We start from the raw sequence: 21,705 nt of genomic DNA, 5'->3' as shown, positions 1-21,705 counted from the left end.
AGACAGGAGGTGAGCATCTGATAAGGCAGACGCCCCGTGCAGGTGCTGCCTGTTTGCACTTGCCAAGTTACAGGTGTGTGTCTGTCAAGTAGTCACCTGAACACCTTTACAGGCAGACTTTCTCAGTGGGCTCTAATCATTTCAGAAATAGAAAGGAGTGGCTGGAATCCACTGGGTCTGCAATCACGCAGTGGAGTGATTCCATCCTTCTCACACAACGAGTATGGGAGGTCTTGGCGTGCTGGCATGCCGCTCACAGGGGGTTGCTTTGAAATGGAGAATTGCGGTCCTGGGACACTTTCCATTTTGGCCTAAAGGGGATGCCTTATATGTAAACCAAACTGATGTCATTCTGAGTCCTGTCTGGTGCCTTGCAGATTCAAAGGAAGAAAAAAATTCCCTCCTATACAACATACACACTAGCACAATGTACACACCCACACATCACACAAAAAAACCGCCACAAAAATACATACCCCAACACATATGATATACACATACCACACACACATGTACACAACACACACAAAATATACATGCCCTCCCATGTATACACATACACAAAACACATGTGGCCATAAAACTTATATAGCACACAATAATATACATCCACAGGAAATTCCCTGGTAGTCTAGTGGTTAGGACTCCGAGATTTCACTGACGTGGGCCTGGGTTCGATCCCTAGGTGGGGAACCAAGATCCCACAAGCCCACGGTGAGGTCAAAAAAAAAAAGATAATATACACCCACAGAAAACAACAAGCAAAACATACACACAAAAAATCCCATACACACTCCAAGAAAACATACACACATAAAGCATACACACCCCCTTATACAAACACAGAAAACATAAACACACTATACACACAGAAAACATAAACACACTATACACACATAAAACATAAACACACTACACACACACACACACACACACACACACAGGAATACACAACCTGTCAGAAAGACTGAACGGTTACTGCCTCTAAAAGGAGAGTGTCAATGAAAATAATCAATAAACCACCCATAAGAAGATTAAAAAAGAGTTTTATTTGAGCCAAACCAAGGACGAGCCTGGAAGCCCGCTTCCCAGATGACTCTGAGAAACTGCTCCAGAGAGGCAGGGTTTTCAGCACAGTTTTAATGTTGTCAGAACAAAGAACATTAAACAAGTCAGGGATACATTTTTTTAAGGTTTCAGGAAAAACAGGCCAGCATGTACACATACAGCACGTACAGTATGGCCCTGGCATCTGGGAAGGGAGTCTTCTCATCAAAGGAGTAACAGCACTGGTGTTTCTGGAAGAGGGGCATTTAATCATTACTTTTAACAGGGACATTCTTTATTTCTGACCAGTGTGCCCCTTCCTTTAATAATTAAAGCAGATGTACAATGTATGTTTGAAAGGCCACAAACAGGCTGTTTTAGTCAGCATCAAATGCAAGTTAACTCATGCATAAGTCAGAATGACTTCCCCAAACCTCAGTATATGAACATTTCTTTTATCAAGTGGTTAGACAAGTGGAAAAAATTACCTAATAAATTAGATTCCTTAAAGATGACTGTCAGATGCAACAGTTTTAAAAGTACACAAAATAAAATACGTATATCCTTGGACCCAGCAGTTGCGCTTCTAGGAATTTATCCTAGAAAAGTAATCAATGAAACATGCAAAGATTTGTCTAAGAGTGTTTAGCACAGCATTGCATATAATAGTGTAAAAACAAAAACCCAAGTGTTCAAAACTGGGGATTAGTTAAATAATGAAACATCTATATGCGACACACAAATTAGTCGTCCCTATCCTCTTCTTCAATATCCCACACACACACACAAAAATAAGTAAACAAACAGCGTCCTCTTGTGTATCCATATTGGTAAGGATTGTCAAATTTGCTGAGGTTTTGTGTGTCGGGGGCACTGAAGGCAAGAGCGTACGCTGGATACCCTACACCATCCTATGGAACGTCTCCCCATCGTAGAGGTAACTCTTGGCGCTCATCTCCCTTCCCTGTCTTGGAACCTCTGGGGTGGGATCTCTACAAGTCTATCGCACACCCACCCCAACACAGTGCTTTCCCACCATTTCCATCTTCCCCTCGCTGAGAGATGAGCTGCTCCCACACTGACTTTCTTCTTCATTCCAGAACCCAGCAGAACAGAAGTGCTACCAGTCGCCCTGACTTGCCCTCCTAGGAGGCAATTTAGTGACCGTTTGGACTTTATTTTATCTTAATGTCATCTTTTCCTTTGCCGTTCTCATCCCTGTCCCAAAATTTATCAAGAAATTCTCCAAAGATTTCTCCTTATTAGAAAATTTTTTAAAATCATGGTTAACTTTTATTTAAACTGTTTCAAATTAAATCTCTAGGTCAAGAATGAGAATCTGGGGCTTTCTAGGTGGCGCAGTGGTTAAGAATCCACCTGCCAATGCAGGGGACAAGGGTTCGATCCCTGCTCCAGGATGATCCCACATGCTGCGGAGCAACTAATCCCTTGTGCCACAACTATTGGGCCTGTGCTTTAGAGCCCATGAGCCACAACTATTGAACTTGTGTGCCGCAACTACTGAAGCCCATGCCCCTAGAGCCTGTGCTCTGCAACAAGATAAGCCAAGGCAATGAGAAGCCCGTGCACCACAATGAAGAGTAGCCCTCACTCGCTGCAACTAGAGAAATGAAGACACAACACAGCCAATAAATAAATAAATAAATTTATTTAAAAAAAAAGAATGAGAATTTGGATCACATACAGATCCAGGCAAACATCAAATGTCATCCTAAACAATATCTACAGAATCAATGTATTTTGCATAACTTTTGAAAATTGTACATATTGATCAAGGCAGGTGAAATGAGCAGCCGTATAATCAAAATAGCAACTTTCAAATAAAATGCTTAACTATTAATAAAATGGTTACCTTTTTATTGTCAAAAGTGAAGGAATTTTGATATTTAGTATGAATTTTGTCCTCTAATATTGATCCTCAGTAAACAACTATACATTTTAGTGTTATTTCTGATTTAAAATAGAGCTGTTAAGTTGGTCTGAAATTCACCAACATAAATTATAATTGATTTTAGTGTAACTTATTATAAAATATAATGTAGTTTATTAAAATTTTTTTAATTAAAATTTTTTTCAGATGTGTCAAGCTAGTCCTATTTTATTGAGATTTTAAAAATTAAAGTATAGTTGATTTACAATGTGATGTTAGTTTCAGGTGTACAGCACAGTGATTCAGTTATACATCTATCTATCTATCTATCTATCTATCTATCTATCTATCTATCTATTTATCTATTCTTTCTCAGATTCTTTTCCCTTATAGGTTATTACAAAATATCGAGTATAGTTCCCTGTGCTGTACAGTAGGTCCTTGTTGGTTATCTATTTTATATATAGTAGTGTGTATATGTTAATCCCAGTCTCCCAGTTTATCCCTCCCCTCCCCCTTCCCCTTTGGTAACCATAAATTTGTTTTCTATGTCTGTTCCCCTTATTAGAAATTTAACAGACAACTAGGTATTTTTATCATGTTTATGTTCAGGGCATAACTTTTTTTCCAGGTCTTTAGACAAATAATGAAATACCTTTCTGCAATTAAAAACAATGTTGTAGCAATTATATTCCAAAAAAGAGCTTAAAAAAACCCCCAAATGTTGTAAAAGAGTATTGATGCAATGAAATGATATTTGAGATACCTTAGTGAGTAGCAAGGCAGCACACATTGCTAAGTAGAAAAGGCATGTTACAAAATTATGTGCCAAATACACTCCTATGTTTGTATGTTATGTAGATGTGTGTGTGGAAAAGACTAGAAGATGAGACCTTAGTCTTTAACCACATTTGGAGCTGCCACATGCTCAGAAACGCCTGAGCTATAGTCCTGTGCTGCCTGGAGCTACGTACATGATTGCGGGTAAATTGCTGAACCTCGAAACCTGCACTGTCTTTAGTCTGGAAATCCAGGAGAGCAGCACCTTACCTGCAGGATCATGAAAGGATTACAGGAGATAAGGCAGAGGCCTTAGCCCCTGCCTGGTGTGGTGAGAGCACTGAGGCTGTCTACAGTGGTTGTCGCTTCTGTCCCTGTGTTGTGATGCTAGTGGTGGTGGCGCAGAAGCTATTGTCTTAGTTGGTTCTGTGGATTTTCAGCTGAATTGACCAGCCATTTTTGGCATTGTGAAGTACAATTGTACAGATAAACTGAGGAGCAAACACGACATAAAATGCAAGAAGCAAGTGAATAGAGAAGCTGGTCCTCGGTGGGCTTGATCAAGGAAGGTCCCTTGGGGGTGTTTTTCAAGTCATTACTGAAGAAAGGGGGGCAGAGAAGAGGTGGAGGGAGGTGTCAGTGACATCCCACAGTGCACTGGAAGGACTGATGAAAGAAAGAAATTTTTCTCTAGGATATGGGGATCACACCAGCCTGAATGGCATGAGGATGGAGACTTCCCTGCACCTCCCAGTTTCGCTGCCCAACCTGGACCCTGCGTGTCCCCTTTCCTTTCATTTCTTACACTGTTGAGGTCAGACTGGACTGACACCCACACAGTCTATCCTGAGTGCTGTGAAATGTGTGAATGGATGCGGCACGGTCCTCGGCAAGGTGACACTACCCACAGGAATTCCCTTATACCCTTGGTATGGAAGATGGCAGGCAACGAGTGATGACTAATAACCTAAGATGCTGTTAACGATCGGCTAGAGGGATGCTGCATTTGCATATATGCTGCCAAACTGATTATTCAAAATGAGGACCAGACCTGGTCCCTCCAAAGCAGAAGACAACAGAGCTCCAGGAGCCCAAGACAGAGCCAGAGACCCCAGGGATCCCTGACTCAGGTAAGTGGTCCTCACCTGCGGCTCAAGAAACCATCTGACACGGATGGGGGAGGAGAGAAGTAACTGGCTCCTGCCTTGCTGTTTCCCCACCAGAAGCCTGCCGCTCTATGCATTTCCTGAATTTCTAAATATTCTCCCTGAGACCCACTCAGACCACCTTGCTCTCAGCCTCCCACAGCAACCAGATGTCTCCTGGGAAGGCTTCCGCCAATAAGCAGGCATTGCTCCAGGACTGGGCAGACACTGAGCTTAGGAAACCTGCAAACCCTGATAATGCCAGCCCCTTCTCTGAAGGCTGACAAGACTGATTTCAGAGCCTAGAAAGTGCTAGTCTTTGGAAAGAGATTTTGGAACCCAATATTTTGAGCAGTCTTAGCTGGAGAGAGATGGATTTCAGTGGCCGAATGCATTGCTTCTTTATGGAGCTCTGTGGAAGCCACCTGCGTTTACCTCCACATAAGTGGCAAATTCCATTAGCAGCTCACTGGGACATCCCCAGGTCCTCCAGCCTGTGGGCATCGTTCTGGCCTCCAGCAGGATCTTCACGTATTTTGGTACCTACATTTCTGTCTCTTGTTCTGATGTCCAGTGGTTTCCAAACTCTCTGTCTTCTCAAGTGCCACCAATTCTCTGTGTCCCTTGATTTGTCCCTCAAACTACAAAAGCAATTGTGTTTTGTGGATTCAGGGAATGCAGCCAAACAGCGAACAACTTAGGATCAAATAGTAGATATCAGTGCCCTTAAAGATCCATCAGGTCTCCCTGCCCCCCAGAACTGCCCGGTGATCATCCTCTCTTTTGCTCATGGTTATTGCCAAGCCCTGGAGCTTTTCCTTGTCATTTTTACCTTTTGCAAATCTATTTAAGTTCTTTTTATCTCTTTCCTAAGCCATTCTCAGAGGATTTGGTTTCCAGACAAAATGTCCGTCTCTACAACCTTAAAAGTGGTGTCACCCTTGAGAAGTCACTTACCTTCAGGTTTTTCCCCTGCAAAGTGTGAATAAACAATTCTTGCCCCGCTTCCCTCACTGTGTTGTCCTGAACTCATGTTGGGGACAGTTCTTTGTGAATCGGGTGAGATGTGATGTGTACCACTGGAGGGTGTTTGAAAACCTCTCCCCACTAAGCCCTTTCATTGAGGAGATTCTGTGTCAGTCCTGCCCCAAGACATCACGAGTTGAGCTTCTTGGGACCTTTGGAGGCTCAGTTTTCCATGACAAGAGGCTACGAAGAAACTGCCTTTCTTTTCTAAGGTTAGACTCTAGCAGGGGGTTGGCAAACTTTTTCTATGAAGGTTGGAACAGGCGGCAGTAGAGGCTTTGGTGGCCCAGTGACTCTCTTTCAATGACTCATCTCTGTTGCTATAGCCAGAGAGTAGCCATGACAACATGTAAACACAAGCATGACTATGTTCCAATAAAACTTTATTTAAAAACAGGTGGCAGGACAGATTTGGCCTGTGGGCTGCAGTTTGCCAGTCCTAGGATTAGAACACTACATTTTAAATTTTCTATTTCATTTTGCTAAAATGCTGTCAAGATCCATAAAAATGATATGGTGACCCATAGTTTGGAAAGCATTACTTCAGATGGGCAAACATCAACGAAGGAGTGACAGAAGAGGACAGCCCAGCCCTGGGAGGACTTCCTGGATGTAGCAAACATGTCCAAGCAGAGAGCAAGACCTGCGGCCTGATCAGCACTAGGGGCGTCCGGTAAGGTCTCCTGGGGTCAGAAGGTGCCACAGCCAGTCCCCTTCCTGTCCACTCAGGTGCTGTCCTTCATCCCAGGCTCCTGTTGAGTCACTTCTTCACGTTAAAAATGTCTCTTTTGGAGGCGAACACAGGTGTGAAAATGGATTCTGAAGGTTGGGAAAGAGATGAACCTCAGTGCCACTCAGAAGGTAAGATTGTTTTTTTAAAATAAATAAGTAAATAAATGTATTAAAGAAAAAAGGAAACACGTTTTATAAGGCTGTAACTGCCATTGATAGTGATTCCTCTGATAGATCTGGACAAAATCAATTTAAAACCTTCTGGAAAAGGAATCACCATTCTAGATGCCACTAAGAACATTCATGATTCATAGGAAGAAGTGAAAATATCAACATTAACAAGAGTTAATCCTCATGGATGACTTTCAGGGGTTCAAGACTGCAGTGGAGGAAGTAGATTCTTGAGATAGAAGGTAAGATTCTTATAAAAATCCATACCAGGGCCTAAGAGTAACTCCTAAAGCAGGACCTTGCGAGGTGCTGGGCACAGACCCAGCTTTTCCCTGTTGACCTTGCAGTTTGGGGAACTTCCCTGGTAAGTGAATTAGACAAGAGATATCCATGAGGGGAGAATGCAGCTTGGCCGTAGGTGTGCAGGTGCAGCAGGGGGGAGATAAACGCTTCATCTTCACCCAAAGAGTCGGGGCTCTGAAGTCCTGACCCACCACCTGGATGGTTTTGAATACTCCAAATGCACCTCTTTCCTCCCCACAAGCCCAGGCAGAGAAGGCCCTGTGACGGAAGGGGTTCTCTGTGTCTGGGTTGGGAAAAGGACCGCTGCTCAGGACTTCTGAGTGCCCCCTGGAGGAAGGCATTTGGGCTTTGGCTCCTGGGGGACAATAAGAGGAGGCTTTTGACCCAAATGACTGTCTACTGCACAGACTGTGGAGAGGCCTGTGACACGCCAGAGGCCACATCCCAGACCATTCAACTCACACGTGGCTTTCAGAGTTCCAAAGCTAAAAACCAGGATGTTGGTGATGAATGTGCATCTGCTAACAGTGACAGTAGAGAGGTTCCTGCTCCTGGAACTTGGGCGACGTAGAGACCACCATGCTCATTCTGTCCCCGAGACAGTGGGGAGCGGATACTGGCAGGGCACAGGCACCAGATACTGAAATTCCCCAATGCCAGGAAGCTTCAGAATGGTGACCTTGAGACCTCGTTCGAGGGCTGCCTCTGTTTGTTGCTGCTTGGGAAGGGAAGACACATGTCCTGCTTCCCACACAATGTTGGAGAGGCTTCTATCTGAGCAGCCTCCCTCCCATCCTTCCCCACCAAGGTACAGCCCTCCTGCTTCTTGGAAGCATGGACTGTGAGAGCTGGAGGGACAGATGGGGAGGATGAGGCTTAGAGTGGTGGCATGCAGAGTTGTCTCAGATAGCAGAGGAGTAGTAAAGACAAGACTGGGTAGAACCTTCACACCAGAGCACAGGGTTTGGATTTTCCTCTTCCATAGGTTTTGTGTGCTCTCAATGTGCAAGAGTTGTGTGAATTACAACCAGGCATTTCTCAAACAATATTTTATGGGGCAGAATCTTCCAGATCAGTGGTCCCCAAACTTATTGGCCCCAGGGACTGGTTTCGTGGAAGACAACTTTTCTATGGATGGGGGCGGAGGGTAGGGGGGATGGTTTAGGCGGTAATGTGAGTGATGGGGAGTGATGGGGAGTGGCAGAGGAAGCTCTGCTCGCTTGCCCCCTACTTACCTCCTGCTGTTGGGGACCCCTGCTCCAGATTATTCTCAAAGTAATGCAGGCAAGGTATACTATCTCCCCCGAATGAATGCAATGCAAATGCTTCTAATAAGTAAGGGCTTTAGGAAGATCTGTATTCAGAAGCTCTTTCATCTTTGTCTCCCACTATTTTGGACCAGGGAAACCTTTTATAATGTTATCAATATTTCTCTGCTTCAGTGTTTCTCAAAATACACGCAAAAGAAATAAGGCAGTGAACGGCCCCTGATGCTCCTGAAAATTCCAATTGCAAGTGCTAACCTCACTGTATCTGATTCCAGACCTGGCCAGAGGTGCCCTGGAGCCAGGCCCAAGCCTCACCTCCATGAGTTCTGCCCACTCGGGTAAGGCCCCTGGGTGAATTGATGAGGGTTGTGAGGGGTGAGGGTGGGGATGGGGGCTGGGCTGCTGGGCGCTTTTAGGGGAGAGGCTTCAAACACCTCAGGGTGCTGGGATGGTACTGAGGCTTTTGCTTTCCAGAAGCAAATATCAGGGAGGTGGGTAAGAAAAATGAGCCCAAGGTATGCCTCTGCCTTTCCATAGAGGTGCAGGTAACACACAGCTGCTGAGGAGCGCAGGAGAAGAAAGGTTTTGGGCCTGGTGGTCCCCCTGACTATGGTCATGAGGCTGGCAACCCTGACCTCCTTCCTCCCAGTGCTTATGAAAACCAGAAGCGTGGCCAGCAGGGGGCGCTCAGGAACCCACACCACGGAGGGCCGTGGTGGCCCCACTGACCTAGAGCCCTTCTCACAGGCTACCATGGGAACCTCCCATTACCCCATGAGGAAATGGGTAACATCACCACTTTGTTAATATCACCATTTTAAGGGCAGAAACTGAGGAAGAGAGGAAGGTTACTTGTCCCAGGTGACACAGGTAGTAAGTAAGAGATACTGGAATTTAAAGGTCTGCCCAAGTCAGATTTCAGGCTCCTATCAATACCCTTTGCACAGGGCAGACTCAGGAGACCTCAGCAGGTCAGTATGTGAACCCTGGAGCCTCACTTTCTTTACTGGTAAAATGGCAGTGGGCACCAAATATGATGAGATGTACATAGGTGCAGGGGCTACTTCCAAGTGTCTGGGAGGAGAGGCTGCTTCACTGCTACCATTGTTGCTGCAGCTGCAAGTGCTCTGATTGGCTTTGGTCTTGTTGTATGTGGGAGCCTTCTGGCTCCTGATCTGCACTGTGCCTGATTTGGGTGGCACCAACCATCCAAGCCCGTCTGTTGGGTCTGTTCTGATTTCTCCTTGTTGGGGTTGTGATCCACCTCAGATCTGGGAGCAGAGGTTCTCAATGTGTGTTCCTCAAACCAGAAGCAGCAACAGCTCCTGGAGGTTTGTGGGAAAGGCAAATTCTCTGGCTCCACCACAGACCTCCTGCATCAGAAATTCTGGAGTTTGAGGCTCAAGAGTCCATGTTTGAACAAGCCATCTGGGTTAATGTGATACACGGGAAGGAAAAATGACCAGCACCTTAAAACCACTGGCATGTCTATCATGGCCTTGAGAAGGAAGTTTGAAGAGTGGATTTGGAGTCAGGAATAATATGAGAAGTTACGAGGATACTGCACAAGCCTGGGTGTGAGATGATGGGGACCCAGGAGGGAGTGATAGGAGGGAAACAGAAATAAAAAAGGGCAGATTTAGGAAATATTGAAGAGATAAAAAAGCACAGGATTAGTGCTAGAAATGCAACTTACATAGTATGTCCGGGTCTCACCCTGGACCAATTGAATCAGAATCTCAGGGGTGTGGGGCCCAGGCAACCTTGGTCTTAAATGTCACCCACCAGGTGATTTCCAGGGTAGAGTTGAGGTTGAGAACCACTGCCTTAGATAGTGACACTCAAAGGGTGGTATTCAGCCCAGCAGCATCAGCAGCACCTGGGGCTTGTATTAAGGCAGAGTCTGCAGGTCTGGTTAATGTTTGAAAGGCTTGGACAGTTTAATCCAATTTAATGATTCTGAATCAACATGCATCCATACCGTGAACTCAGAATGTCTGGGGCCCAGAACAGCTGCTGAGGAGATTCTAACGTGAGCAGAACTGAGAACCAGGGATGTCATCTGACCCCACATCACGGCAAACCACTTAGTATCTCGCCGGGGCCAGTCATCCATTCCATCAACGCCAAGTGTCCGTGATGCCTGGGGCTCTAGGCTGGGGCTGAGGAGGGTGGTGGGTGAGTCAGGCAGGGGACCTGCTCCTGGGGGACTTAGAGCACTGCAGGGAGATGAGACAAGGACTCGGACACCTGTGCTGCAGGGATGTGTGCAAGGAGCTGTGAGTCCAGAGAGGAAGCCGGCCCATGCAGAAGGTCTGAGGAGGACTTCCCAGCAGGAGCCCTCCCCATTCTTGGGCAGGAGGAGACCAGGAGGACATTCATGCTGAGACCAGCCAGAGGTCTGCTTTGAGTTGATTGCAGACAAGAAGAATGTGACCTTAGATTTCGTCTCTTGTTATCATTGCCTACGATAGATAATTATATTACAGGATCATCCTGTGCAGAGGTTACTGTGTTGTCACATTGGGACATTTTACAGCCACCCATCCATGATGGTCATTGGCCCACATGTGGGCTCCTGCCCTTCATCCAACAAGGGCTTGAGTTCCTCATGGAGGGGTGGGTCACCTACCTGGTCTGAAGCCCAGTCAGGAAGTTTCCCTGTGTGTCCCCACCTCTAGGCAGGAATGCCCTGAATGTGTCCCTAGGAGCCAGGCACTGGGAAGTCCCCTGGTCACTCTTGTGACTGGTCCTGCCTGTTCAGAGAGGTTCATCCAGGGCCAGGCATAATCCCTGTAGCTTTTCTTGGAAGCCCGGCAGTGCCAGCTCAACCCTGCTCAATCCTGGGTGCTTCCTGCCTCCATCTCTCACTCCCTGCTCTGTCACTGTCCCTTCATCGGCCCAGCCAGTGCAGGCATCTGCCCCAGCCCAGGCATTGCTGGTGGCGTGACGCCCCCAGTGAGGTTGCAGGAAAGAGGGTTAAGAAAAGTGATGATTAACTTGTACAGAGTTCTTCCTGTAGCTCAGGTACCTGACTAAGTGTTACTCATCTAATTAGCATTTTAATCCTCTCAACACTGCTCTTAAGTAGGTGCTGTTATTACCGCCCATTTCATAGAAGAGGACATTGAGCTTTGGAGAGATTTAGTAACTTCTAAGTCCTAAAATAATAAGTGACAGAGCTTGGATTTGAACCCATGTGTCAGAATCAGGACCCAAGTGCTTACGTACATGCTAAATTGCTTGTCTGGGGTGGGAGAAATCTTCAGTGGGCTTGATGGCTGAGTCCATAGGCGGGGGATGAGGGGGTGCTGGGGTGGGACCATCAGCCATGGGCAAGGGAGGATTGAGTTTTCTGCGCTTAGTGTGAAGTGTTGATATCTGGTTAATTTGATCTAGGTCCAAGAGCGAAGGCCAAAGGCCTGGAGAAATTTGCCATCCATGATGGGGATTGCAAAGTATTTGTCCTGGACTCTGAGACCCTCAGAGCTATTCTTTATAAAACCTACATACTCCCAGGTGACTCTTAGGAGCGGTCGTGTTTTCCATCCCTGCAGCCAGGAGAAGGCCTTTCTCTGAGGGGCTCAGTCTGGCTGTACCACATCTGCAGCTCCAGCCGCTGGGCGTCTGTGGGGTGGAGGACCCTGGGAACCACTAGGATCGCTAGGAATTAGATGGTGAATCTGTAAAAATGACCAGATCTGAAGGCAGTCTTTCCGGAAAGTTCGCCTTCTGAAAGAAGGAGCCAGGCTGTGGAAGAAGAGGTAGCTTGGACCAGAGTGAACGAAGGGTTTTGACCCAGAGCCAAGGGAAGAGGGTTGGCTACACATCTTGTCTGAAACCCAGCAGATAAGAGCGCCTTTCCCCTATGTTGAGGACCAACCCATTTCTCTGTCTTTTTCCAGAGACCTTTTTTGTATTAGCCTCCCATGTTCAGTCAGCTAGTGAGGAAAGAGTAAGCCCGATTCTCTTGGCCATCTCTAAAGGTGAGCTGTATCTCTGCTGTGACATGAACAAAGGACAAAGCCAGCCATCCCTGCAGCTGAAGGTGAGGGTTTCAACCCAGTTACCTTTACCCTCAGCCACCCTAAGTGGAAGGTCAAGGTCCTCAATGCCTCTCACGCTCCACTAATTCTCATCTTGGCCAATATAACAGGAGCATCCACTTTTCTGGAAACATTGGGTGGAAGGTTTTTCTGCCCTCCTCTTTGGTTCTGGGCTCCAAGAGCACACATGCTGGGTTTTCTCCATCTCAGAGGCTGTGCTGTCTCATTAATCTCTTACCTCCTAGAAGCTGAAACTTTCCAACATGGTTACCCAGAAGGAACCAGCATGTCTGCCCTTCATCTTTTATAAGGCTGAGGTGGACTCCCGGAACCCCTTGGAGTCAGCTGCCCACCTTGGAGGGTTTGTCTGCCCCTCCTGCAATCCAGGGTAACCGATTGGAATGGCAAATTCTCGTGGGAGAAGGAAACACACTGAGTTTTCATTTCGGCAAGTCTGCAAATCTATAATGACCCCCAGTGAAGTCAGCGAATAAGAAATGGCCCCATCAGGTGCCTTCCTGTCCTTTTCTCTCTAACTTCTTACCAATTGCAGAAGAACGTGGAAGCTACTCATTAACCTCTTTGGTTTCGTATTAGTACTTTGAGAATTCGTACCTTGAGATCATAGAAGGAAGGATTGTTTCGTTGTAGAGTTCTTAGGTGAAATAAAGTTCTCCCTGTGCAGTGGGTATTCTGAACCATCAGATATCCATCAGTGGTCTCATATCACATGATTTGGCCAAGCAGAGCCTGGGCTTGTCCCAGGAAGGAGCAGCTGGGCTCATCCTATGCTTCAGAATTAGCCATTCCTACTGGGGTCTGAGAGGCACTGGGGGTGGTGATGTTGAAGTGGAGGGAAGTGGTTTAGTCTGTGTTGAGGGCGCAGTGTCACAGGGAAGAAAAGCAACAACAAGTCTCCATCCAGCCAAGTGATAAGTGGAAAGGGGTGGGGTGGGTCCCAGACAAGGAGCAGGGTGACCCCAAATATGGGAGAGGCACAGACACAAGGAATCTGGGTCAAGTGACAGCCAGGAGGCTGGGTGAGCAACCAGTTGGCATCTGGGAGGCCTGTCAACAAAGGCAAGTTCCCACCACTAAGCTGAGCTCGGATCCCAGGAAGGAGTGATAGTAGGGCTGGCCGACCAGAAACCCAGGACCTGGAAACAGAGCCGGGATGGGGCACGGGGGAGGGAGACCTGGAAATTAGTTGTCTCCTAGGTATGGGTCATCAGTTACAAGCAACAATTATTGAGTCAGGCTTGCTTGATCAGAAAGTATATTAAAACCAACTGGAGCTTACTAGGAGGATTTTGGGTGCTCTTGGTTCTTATTGCTGCTGTAACAAGTGACCACAAACTCAGTGGTTTAAAAACATTGCAGTTACTTAAATATTTTCACAAAGACCTTTTATGTTTAGGAATTGGTAATTTCTATGTTCTTCAAAGAATCTAAGATTGAGGCTGATTTTATTTGGGTAGAATGGATGTTTTAAGCGAAGAATCTGTGTTATTTTATGAGTGACATGATCATAAACATAATATGTGTAACTTAGAAGACATGTCTTTATAAAATTTACAAAATACCTTTAGGAGAATGACAAACAAAGTAGCTAACAGCATGTCTCCTACATTGTATAAGCCCCATTTCCAGCGACATCAAAGCTAAGTAATATTAGCTATCCTATCAGATTTTATTTTCTAGAAACACATTTAATAGGTTTCAGGTACTTAGAATGTATAAAAAGAGATGATAATAATAAAAATGCGTATGTTTATTTGGAGGTCAGATGATGCCCCATGCTCAAAATACACAGCACCGTTACTGCCATATTGGAAACAATATATTTTATTATTATTATTGTAATCATTTTCTTACATAACCAAATGGTGGCTTATGAGTAGTTAATAAAGTAAAACAGATATAGAATTTAAAAAAAAATTGCAATTTATTATCTTGCCTTTCTGGAGGTCAGTCTGAAATGGGTCTCACTGGGCTAAAATCAAGGTGCAGGCCAGGTTGCATTCCTTTTAGAAGCTCTAGGGGAGAACTGATTTCCTTTCTTTTCCAGCTTCTAGGGGCACGTGCGCCCCTTGGCTTGTGTCCCCTTCCTCCATCTTCAAAGTCAGCAGTGGCTGGTTGAGTCTTTCTCATGCTGCATCGCTTGACACTCCCGCCTTCCCCTTTCGCTTATAAGAAGACTTGTGATTACATCGGGCCCTCTGGATAATGCAGGGTAATTCCCAACTCAAGATCCATAATGTAGTCACATCTGCAAAGTTCCTTTTGTCGTGTAAGGTAACACATTCACAGGTTCCAGGGATTAGGATGTGGACATCTATGGGGGCCATTATTCTGTCTAGCTCATGAAGGACCTGCTAAAAAACCAGAGTCAGAAATTTTCAGCTGGTTCAAAATGGCAGGAGCTACGGAAGCTCTGGCCCCACCACTCAGATGGGTAAGGAAAAGATTCAGATTCCAAGGAGAGCACGTGACTGCCCTAGTCTGGCTCATGTGTCTGCTCCTTGGTCAGCTAAAGGCAGCACATCTTGATCAAACTCTCTACAAGATATCCCCTTATGTTTCCGACGAGGCCAGTGAGGATCCTAAAAGTCAGGTTGGAGAGCTGATCTCAGGATAAAGGCGTGTGGGTGCCAGGCAAAGCGATGCCTCCTTGAGTCCTCTCAGCTGTAGTTAGGACAGTGACAGTACCCCAGTCTGTGAGGGTCAAGGGGTTGAGGCCCCAGGGAAGATCTCTGACAAGGTCAGCTGCTTCTGTTTCTGATCTGAGGGTGCTGGTGACCAACACCAGGCCAGCCATAAAAAAAGTATTTAGTATTTTCAGCGTTTGAAAATGTGTGCAGGTTACAGTGATGCCTGTGCGGGACGCGTGGTGGGGTTGGGGGGGGGGGAGGGTGTGTCTTCTTCATAACATCATGGACCATCTTTGCAACCAAGATGTAACTATTCAAATTTGTCTCTGAGCCGGGCTGTCTCCTAACAGTGAGGACTCTGGCTCCCAAATGGGAGGGAAACTGTAATCGACCTTGAGTAGGTCGATCACGTGGGCCAAATGCAGACAGGCATAGCCCGGGCTCCATCCTCCTCCACCTGTCCTTCCAACCTGGTGACATGAAGTAAATTGCTGTGGTGCATGTAGCACGTCATGTGGGCTTCCTGTGAGGCTGCACTGAGATCACAAAGGTACTTGCCTCTTGGAGAAGCACAAGATTCCTACGTGCTCTGACTTCACTGTCGGAATCTCAGGAATGGTTTAGGTGATCACACAGGTGTGCCACCCCACTTAGTGCTATGAGCGGCTCCCCACCCCAGCACCACTAACCTTGCCTTACCTGGCTTTATTTTCTGTCCTTCTAAAGTACTATTTATATAATTTGCTTATTTATCATGTTCAATGTGTGCATCTTCCTCTAGGATGTAAGTTCTCTACTCTCTGATGTATCCCAAGAACCTACCATAACGCCTGACATGGTAGACGTTTCAGCTGTTTGCCTCATTTATTCATTTTTTATGAGTAAATGAAAGAGGCAGAAAGACCAGAGGGAGGAAAGAAGAGAGGGAGGGAGAGAGGGAAGGATTGCTATTTTAATGACTGTCTTATTACTGCAGCTAATATAACATCCCCTGCAAAGCAGATGCATTTTGGAAAACTTGTATAAAACCAACTAAGGTGATTTGGATTTTATTTTCCTAACTGTCATTGTAATCATGAGTCTGGGTGTTCCGTGAAAAAGTTTAGTCCAGTACATATTACACCTGAGAATCCCGATGTCTTCCTTTCCTAGGGCTGCTGTAGCAAAGTAAAACCACTAGGTGGCTTAAAGCAACAGAGCTCCATTCTCTCACAGTTCTGGAAGCTAGAAGTGTGAAAGCAAGATGCTGGCAGGGTGGATAAAAAAGAATGAAATAAAGCCGTTTGCAGCAACATAGATGGACTTAGAGATTATCGTACTAAATGAAGTAAGCCAGGAAAAGACACATATCGTATGATATCGCTTATATGCGGAGTCTAAAAAAATGATACAAATGAACTTACATACGAAACAGAAGTAGACCCACAGACACAGAAGACAAACTATGGTTACCTAAGGAAAAGGTGGTGGGAGGGATAAACTAGGAGGTTAGGATTAACATATGCACATTACTATACATAAAATAGATAACCGACAAGGACCTACTGTATAGCACAGGGAACTCTACTCAATATTTTGTAATAAGCTATAAGGGAAAGGAATCTGAAAAAGAATAGACATATACCTGAATCACTTTGGTATATACCTGAAACTAACACAACATTGTAAATCAACTATACTTCAATTAAAAAAAAAAAAACGTTTAAAGAAAAAAGGACGTTGTCAGGGTGGTTTCCTTCTCAGGGCTCTGAATCTGTTCCATGCCTCTTCCAGCTTCTGGCTTTGTTGTCCATCCCTGGCATCCCTTGGTTTGTAGATACATCATTCAGCCTCTATTGCCACATGAGCTTCTTCTCCCTGTTTCTCTGTGTCTTCCTATCCTCCTTTGTGTGTGTCAGTGTCCAAAGTTCCCTTTCTTTACAAGGGCAGCAGTCACATTGAATTAGGATGCATCCTAAGAACTTTATCTTGATTAAATCTGCAAAGATCCTATTTTCAAATAATGTCACATTCACAGGTATCAGTGGTTAGGACTTTAACATACCTTTCGGGGTGAAGGGACACAATTCGACTCATAACACCCAACATTTCAGCTGTTTGCCTCAAAAAACTCTATGCCTTTAAAGGGGTGATCTCATGGCATTTACTCTGCAGCAAGAACTCCTGCAGGAGGACCCCATCCAGGGGGTCCTTTCCCAGCTGGTCATTCCTGCTGCCCTCATGTAACATCCTGGGCAGGGCCAAGCAGGTGAGGGATAGAGGAAGACTGTGCAGGGACTAGAAAGAGAAGACCCTTATCCATCCTGCACTCTGCTTGGGAGTGTGTAACCCAGCACAGCGCATAACACACAGCCTCAGGAGGGCTGCACCCCAAGCATTTTTGATTCCAGTTACCCCACTCAATTAAACAAAATTGAGGACACATCTTGAAATGTGGGCAATATATTTTGTGAAACTTATATAAAATTAGGCAATTTCTAAGGACTAGATAAAATAGGAACTAACATTTAGTAGTTTCGTCTCACATTCCAATGGACTGTCGTCTCTCTCAGCCCTCCTCTTCACCCCAGTCTCTGCGGAAACACACACCTAGTGATGGGCTGGCAAATGCATAACAACCAGTTCTCTTGGGGTGGAGGGGTGGAGGTGGGAATGGGTGGGAGCAGTGATATGCAGCTCTTGCCAGTTTCCATGGTGTAAGGAGTCCCAGCACAGCCGACTTCAAACTGCCCACGTGAAGTCACTGGATGTGCCAGCAGGAATAGGTACTAACAATGGGCTCTCACAAGCTGAGATGAACGTGCCCAGCTCACCAGGGCAGCCCATTTAAGATCGTCATTGCAGAGTCAGGGGTGATTGGCAAACCAGAGCCTGCAGGAAACACCCAGCTCACTGCCTGTTTCGAATAGTTTGCTACACAGCAAGGCTCACCAGTCATCTATGATTACCTTCCCTGTACAGTAGAGCATGTGGCTTCTCAGCCTGCAAAGCCTAGAATATTGACTATCTGGCCCTTAACAGAAAGTTTGCTAACTCCCATTCTAGAGGGCAAGAGGCCACAGACTGTTTGCAGCCCCAGACATTTATCCCTGAGTCATTCTGGAACTTTCCACTTTCCATCAGAGAGCTGCAATGCAAGATGGTCTCCAGGTCACTCACAAAAGTCTGAACTGTTTTTTACTGCAGAAGTAACATTATTTTTGTTTGTTTGTTTGACTTAGCTCAGCTTCTCTTGGCATTTTTCAGGAAGAAAATGCATGCTAAATTCTACCTAGTGGAACTTAGCCTTCGGGGACTGAGCCTTCGACACTGCCTGTCATTTCCCCACAGCGCTTTTGCAGAAGGCACCCTGTCAGAGCAGCTCTGTGCAGGGGCTCAGGGCAGGATCAGAGGCCAGTTGACCAACGGCAGGGATAGACTCTTTGCAGGGCATTCAGAGGGGATTGTTTGCCGGACTCTCAGAGTCATGGTGATTTCTGGTCTGGGAGGTAATTTTCACAATGCATTGCTAGGTGGGAATTCTGCCCATTTCATTGAGGAGTAAACAGACCCAGAGACAAGTAGCTTGACCAGTCACCCAGATTGTAAGTGGCAGACTTCCAGAAGTTCTGATTCCTAGTACAGAGCTCTTTGCACTGTCCCTGAGGGCTTAAAATGTCACGGTGCTTAAGAATCACCTGGGAAGCTTCTGATGAACCTTGAAGGCATTAAGTGAACTAAGTCAGACAAAGAGAAGCACTGTGTGACATCATTTATATGTTGATTCTAAAAAAGCCAAACTCAGAGAAACAGAGGGGAGAGTGGTGGCTACCAGGGGCTGGTGGGGTGAGGAAAATGGGGAGTTATTGGTCAAAGGGTATGAATTTCCAGATATAAGATTAACAAATTCTAGGGATCTAATGTACAGCGTGGTGGTTATAGCTAATAATACTGTATTATCTACTTGACGGTTGCTAAGAGTAGACCTTAAATGTTCTCACCACAAAAAAGAAATGATATTTATGTGATGGGATAGAAGAATTAGCTAAGGCCATGGTGGTAATTATATTGCAATATAGAAATGTATCAAATCAACACCTTGTATACCTTAAACTTACACAAAATTCTATGTCAATCTTATCTCCATAAAGCTGGAAAAATACAGATTCTCGGGGTTGCACACCCTGAGATTCTGATTTGGGTATTCTGGGATGTAGCCCAGGGACATAACTGCCTTTTTTTAAATTTAATTTTTAAATTTTATACAGTTTTTAAACGTTGCTTTTCATTTACAGTAATTACAGTTATTACAAAATGTTGGCTACACTCCCCGTGTTGTGCAATACATCCTTGAGCCTGCCTTACACCCAATGGTTTGTACCTCCCACTCCCCCAGCCCTATGTGGCCCCTCTCCCCTGACTGGTAACCACCGGTTTGTTCCCTATCTGTGAGTCTGCGTCTTTTTATCTAACTGCCTTTTTAAAAAGTCCTCACGTAATTCTGATTCAGAATTACTGGTCCACGATGCCTCCTCCCCATACATTTCATTAGCAAATGATAATGTGCCTTTCTGGCTGAGACGTGTTTCTGAGTGATTGGGTACCAGCAGCCAACAGTACTAGTATTCAGCCTGAGCTTAAACATAATTACTAGGAATGTCCTACTCCAGGCGACATGAGCCCGAACCACAGAGAAATCCCATTGCCTGACCCATCTGCTGACTGTGCACTGTCCCCAGCAGGGAGGCATCCCGTAGAAGACAGCACTGAGAGAGGCTCCTTCACACAGAGCTTGGACAGTGAGGGTTGGTCTGGTGAGCCCGCTGCCAGTTGATTCACTCATTACACAGTGTTTGTGTCAGGCTCTGTGTGAGGCAATGGGGATGGAATGTTGAGTAGACTCAGAGGCAGACCCTGCCTTCAAGGCGCATGTGGTCTCATGAGGAGCCAGGCATTAATCAGGCCAACACAAGTGTAAGTGGAGAAGCGGTGCCTGGTGCATGGTGGGAGGTGGGGGAGGTGGGGGGTGGGGGTGGGGTTCGTAACCCAATCAGAAGAGCAGAGGGTCTTCCCTGGGCAAGACCAGGGCAAGATCAGAAGGAAGAGTGGGTGTTAGCTAGGCTCGAGGTGGGAGAGCTTCCTGCCACCTTGGAGGGGTCCTGATGAGCTTCCCTTATTGATACAGAAAAAAGCAAAGGTGGAGAAGAGGGAGAGACGTGAATGCCATGGAGCCAGCTGCATCTCCACAGCTGGTAGGGATGCCTTATCATACCCTGTCTATATGCCTTTAGGCACCTCCTTTCCTATGAGGGGGCAGAAGGAAGGGACAGTGCTTTACAGGCACAGGGAAACCCTGTCACCCATCCCTCTTCCACCCTGTCTCCTGACATGCACACAAGTTTTTTCTCATCTGGCAGGTGAACCAAGTGTTGCTGGAAGGACAATGAATGAACATGGGCCTTGAGTACATGCACAGCATGAAGCCCCCAAAGCCTCTTCCTCGGAAATTTGGGAAGAGAAACTGCTTTAAGCTTCTTCACATGACCTTAAAGCAGAACCTGTCTCATGACCCACTTTCAGAAACTATGGCCAGAACCCACATATTACTCAAGGCTGCAGAGGAGAGGAAAGAGCCGGCACATTTCAAAATGTTGGTGTGTGCTAGCCTCAGTCAGCAAATCCCTTCAGGAGAAGGATAGACTCAGACCAACGGCCACCAGGTGGCAAGCAAAGATGGAAAGAAACCCTGCTTAGCTAAGGGAAGGGACTGGTCTGAAGCCTGAAATCTAAGCTCACTGTAAGTCCCTTTTTTTTTTTTTTTTTTTTTTTTGAGCTCTGCAGGACTGAGAAAGCCAGCTGCTATTGCATGGGCCATGGAAGCTGCAAAGTGGCAGCTTTCACAGTGTATAGAGAAGATTGAGGCCTCACATCTTTATCAAGCATGGTCCTTTAAGAAAGAATAAATTAAAAAATATACATACTACCATATATAAAATAGATAAACAGTAAGGATTTTCTGTATAGTCCAGACAACTATGTGCAATATCTTGTAATAAACTACAATGGAAAAGAATAGAGAAAAAGAATATATATATATGAATATATATATATTTGGTTATAAATAGATATATATATTTGAATCACTTTGCTGTACACCTGAAGCTAACACAATATACTTCAATTTAAAAGAAGATGTATTTATTCCAATATATCAAGCATGGTCCCTTAAAATTTAGGTCAAGTCAGTGCCAGCCAGTATCAGACTAAGGGTATTTATGATCTCATCTGAGCCCATTCTGAATTACCTCAAGGTGGCATCATTCATTTCAGGGGCCTCTCACAACACAGATCAGTGGCTGCACGCCACTGCCTAGCATGAACTCCCAAAATGCAAATAAATGCAGAGTTAGAACACATGAAGTATTAGGTAAATGCTTACATGTTCATAGAGAATGGAGACTTTTTTTTAAGGGACTTTTATTGAGATACAATTGACATACAATAAACTGCATATATTTAAAGTGTACAATTTGATATTTTTTCTTATTAATAATGTGTATATGGCAATCCCAATCTTCTAATTCATCCCACCCCAATCCCCCTGCCCCACTTTCCCCCCTTGGTGTCCATATGTTTGTTCTCTACATCTGTGTCTCTATTTCTGCC

At 45.5% G+C, this 21,705-nt stretch overlaps 1 protein-coding gene across 1 annotated transcript; it reads left to right on the top strand.

The window, feature by feature from the left end:
* Nucleotides 1–4,778: 4,778 nt before the first annotated feature.
* On the top strand, nt 4,779–12,903 carry IL37 (interleukin 37). The gene is given in 4 exon segments (XM_057743361.1): nt 4,779–4,848; nt 6,619–6,750; nt 12,269–12,411; nt 12,655–12,903. Coding segments are annotated over 3 exon segments (474 nt in total). The 5' UTR covers nt 4,779–4,848; nt 6,619–6,668.
* Nucleotides 12,904–21,705: the final 8,802 nt, after the last annotated feature.

Source organism: Hippopotamus amphibius, chromosome 7 (assembly GCF_030028045.1).
Source record: "Hippopotamus amphibius kiboko isolate mHipAmp2 chromosome 7, mHipAmp2.hap2, whole genome shotgun sequence".
NCBI lineage: Eukaryota > Metazoa > Chordata > Mammalia > Artiodactyla > Hippopotamidae > Hippopotamus > Hippopotamus amphibius.
The sequence above is the reverse complement of the archived record's forward strand: the minus strand, read 5'-3'. Positions and strand labels throughout refer to the sequence as shown.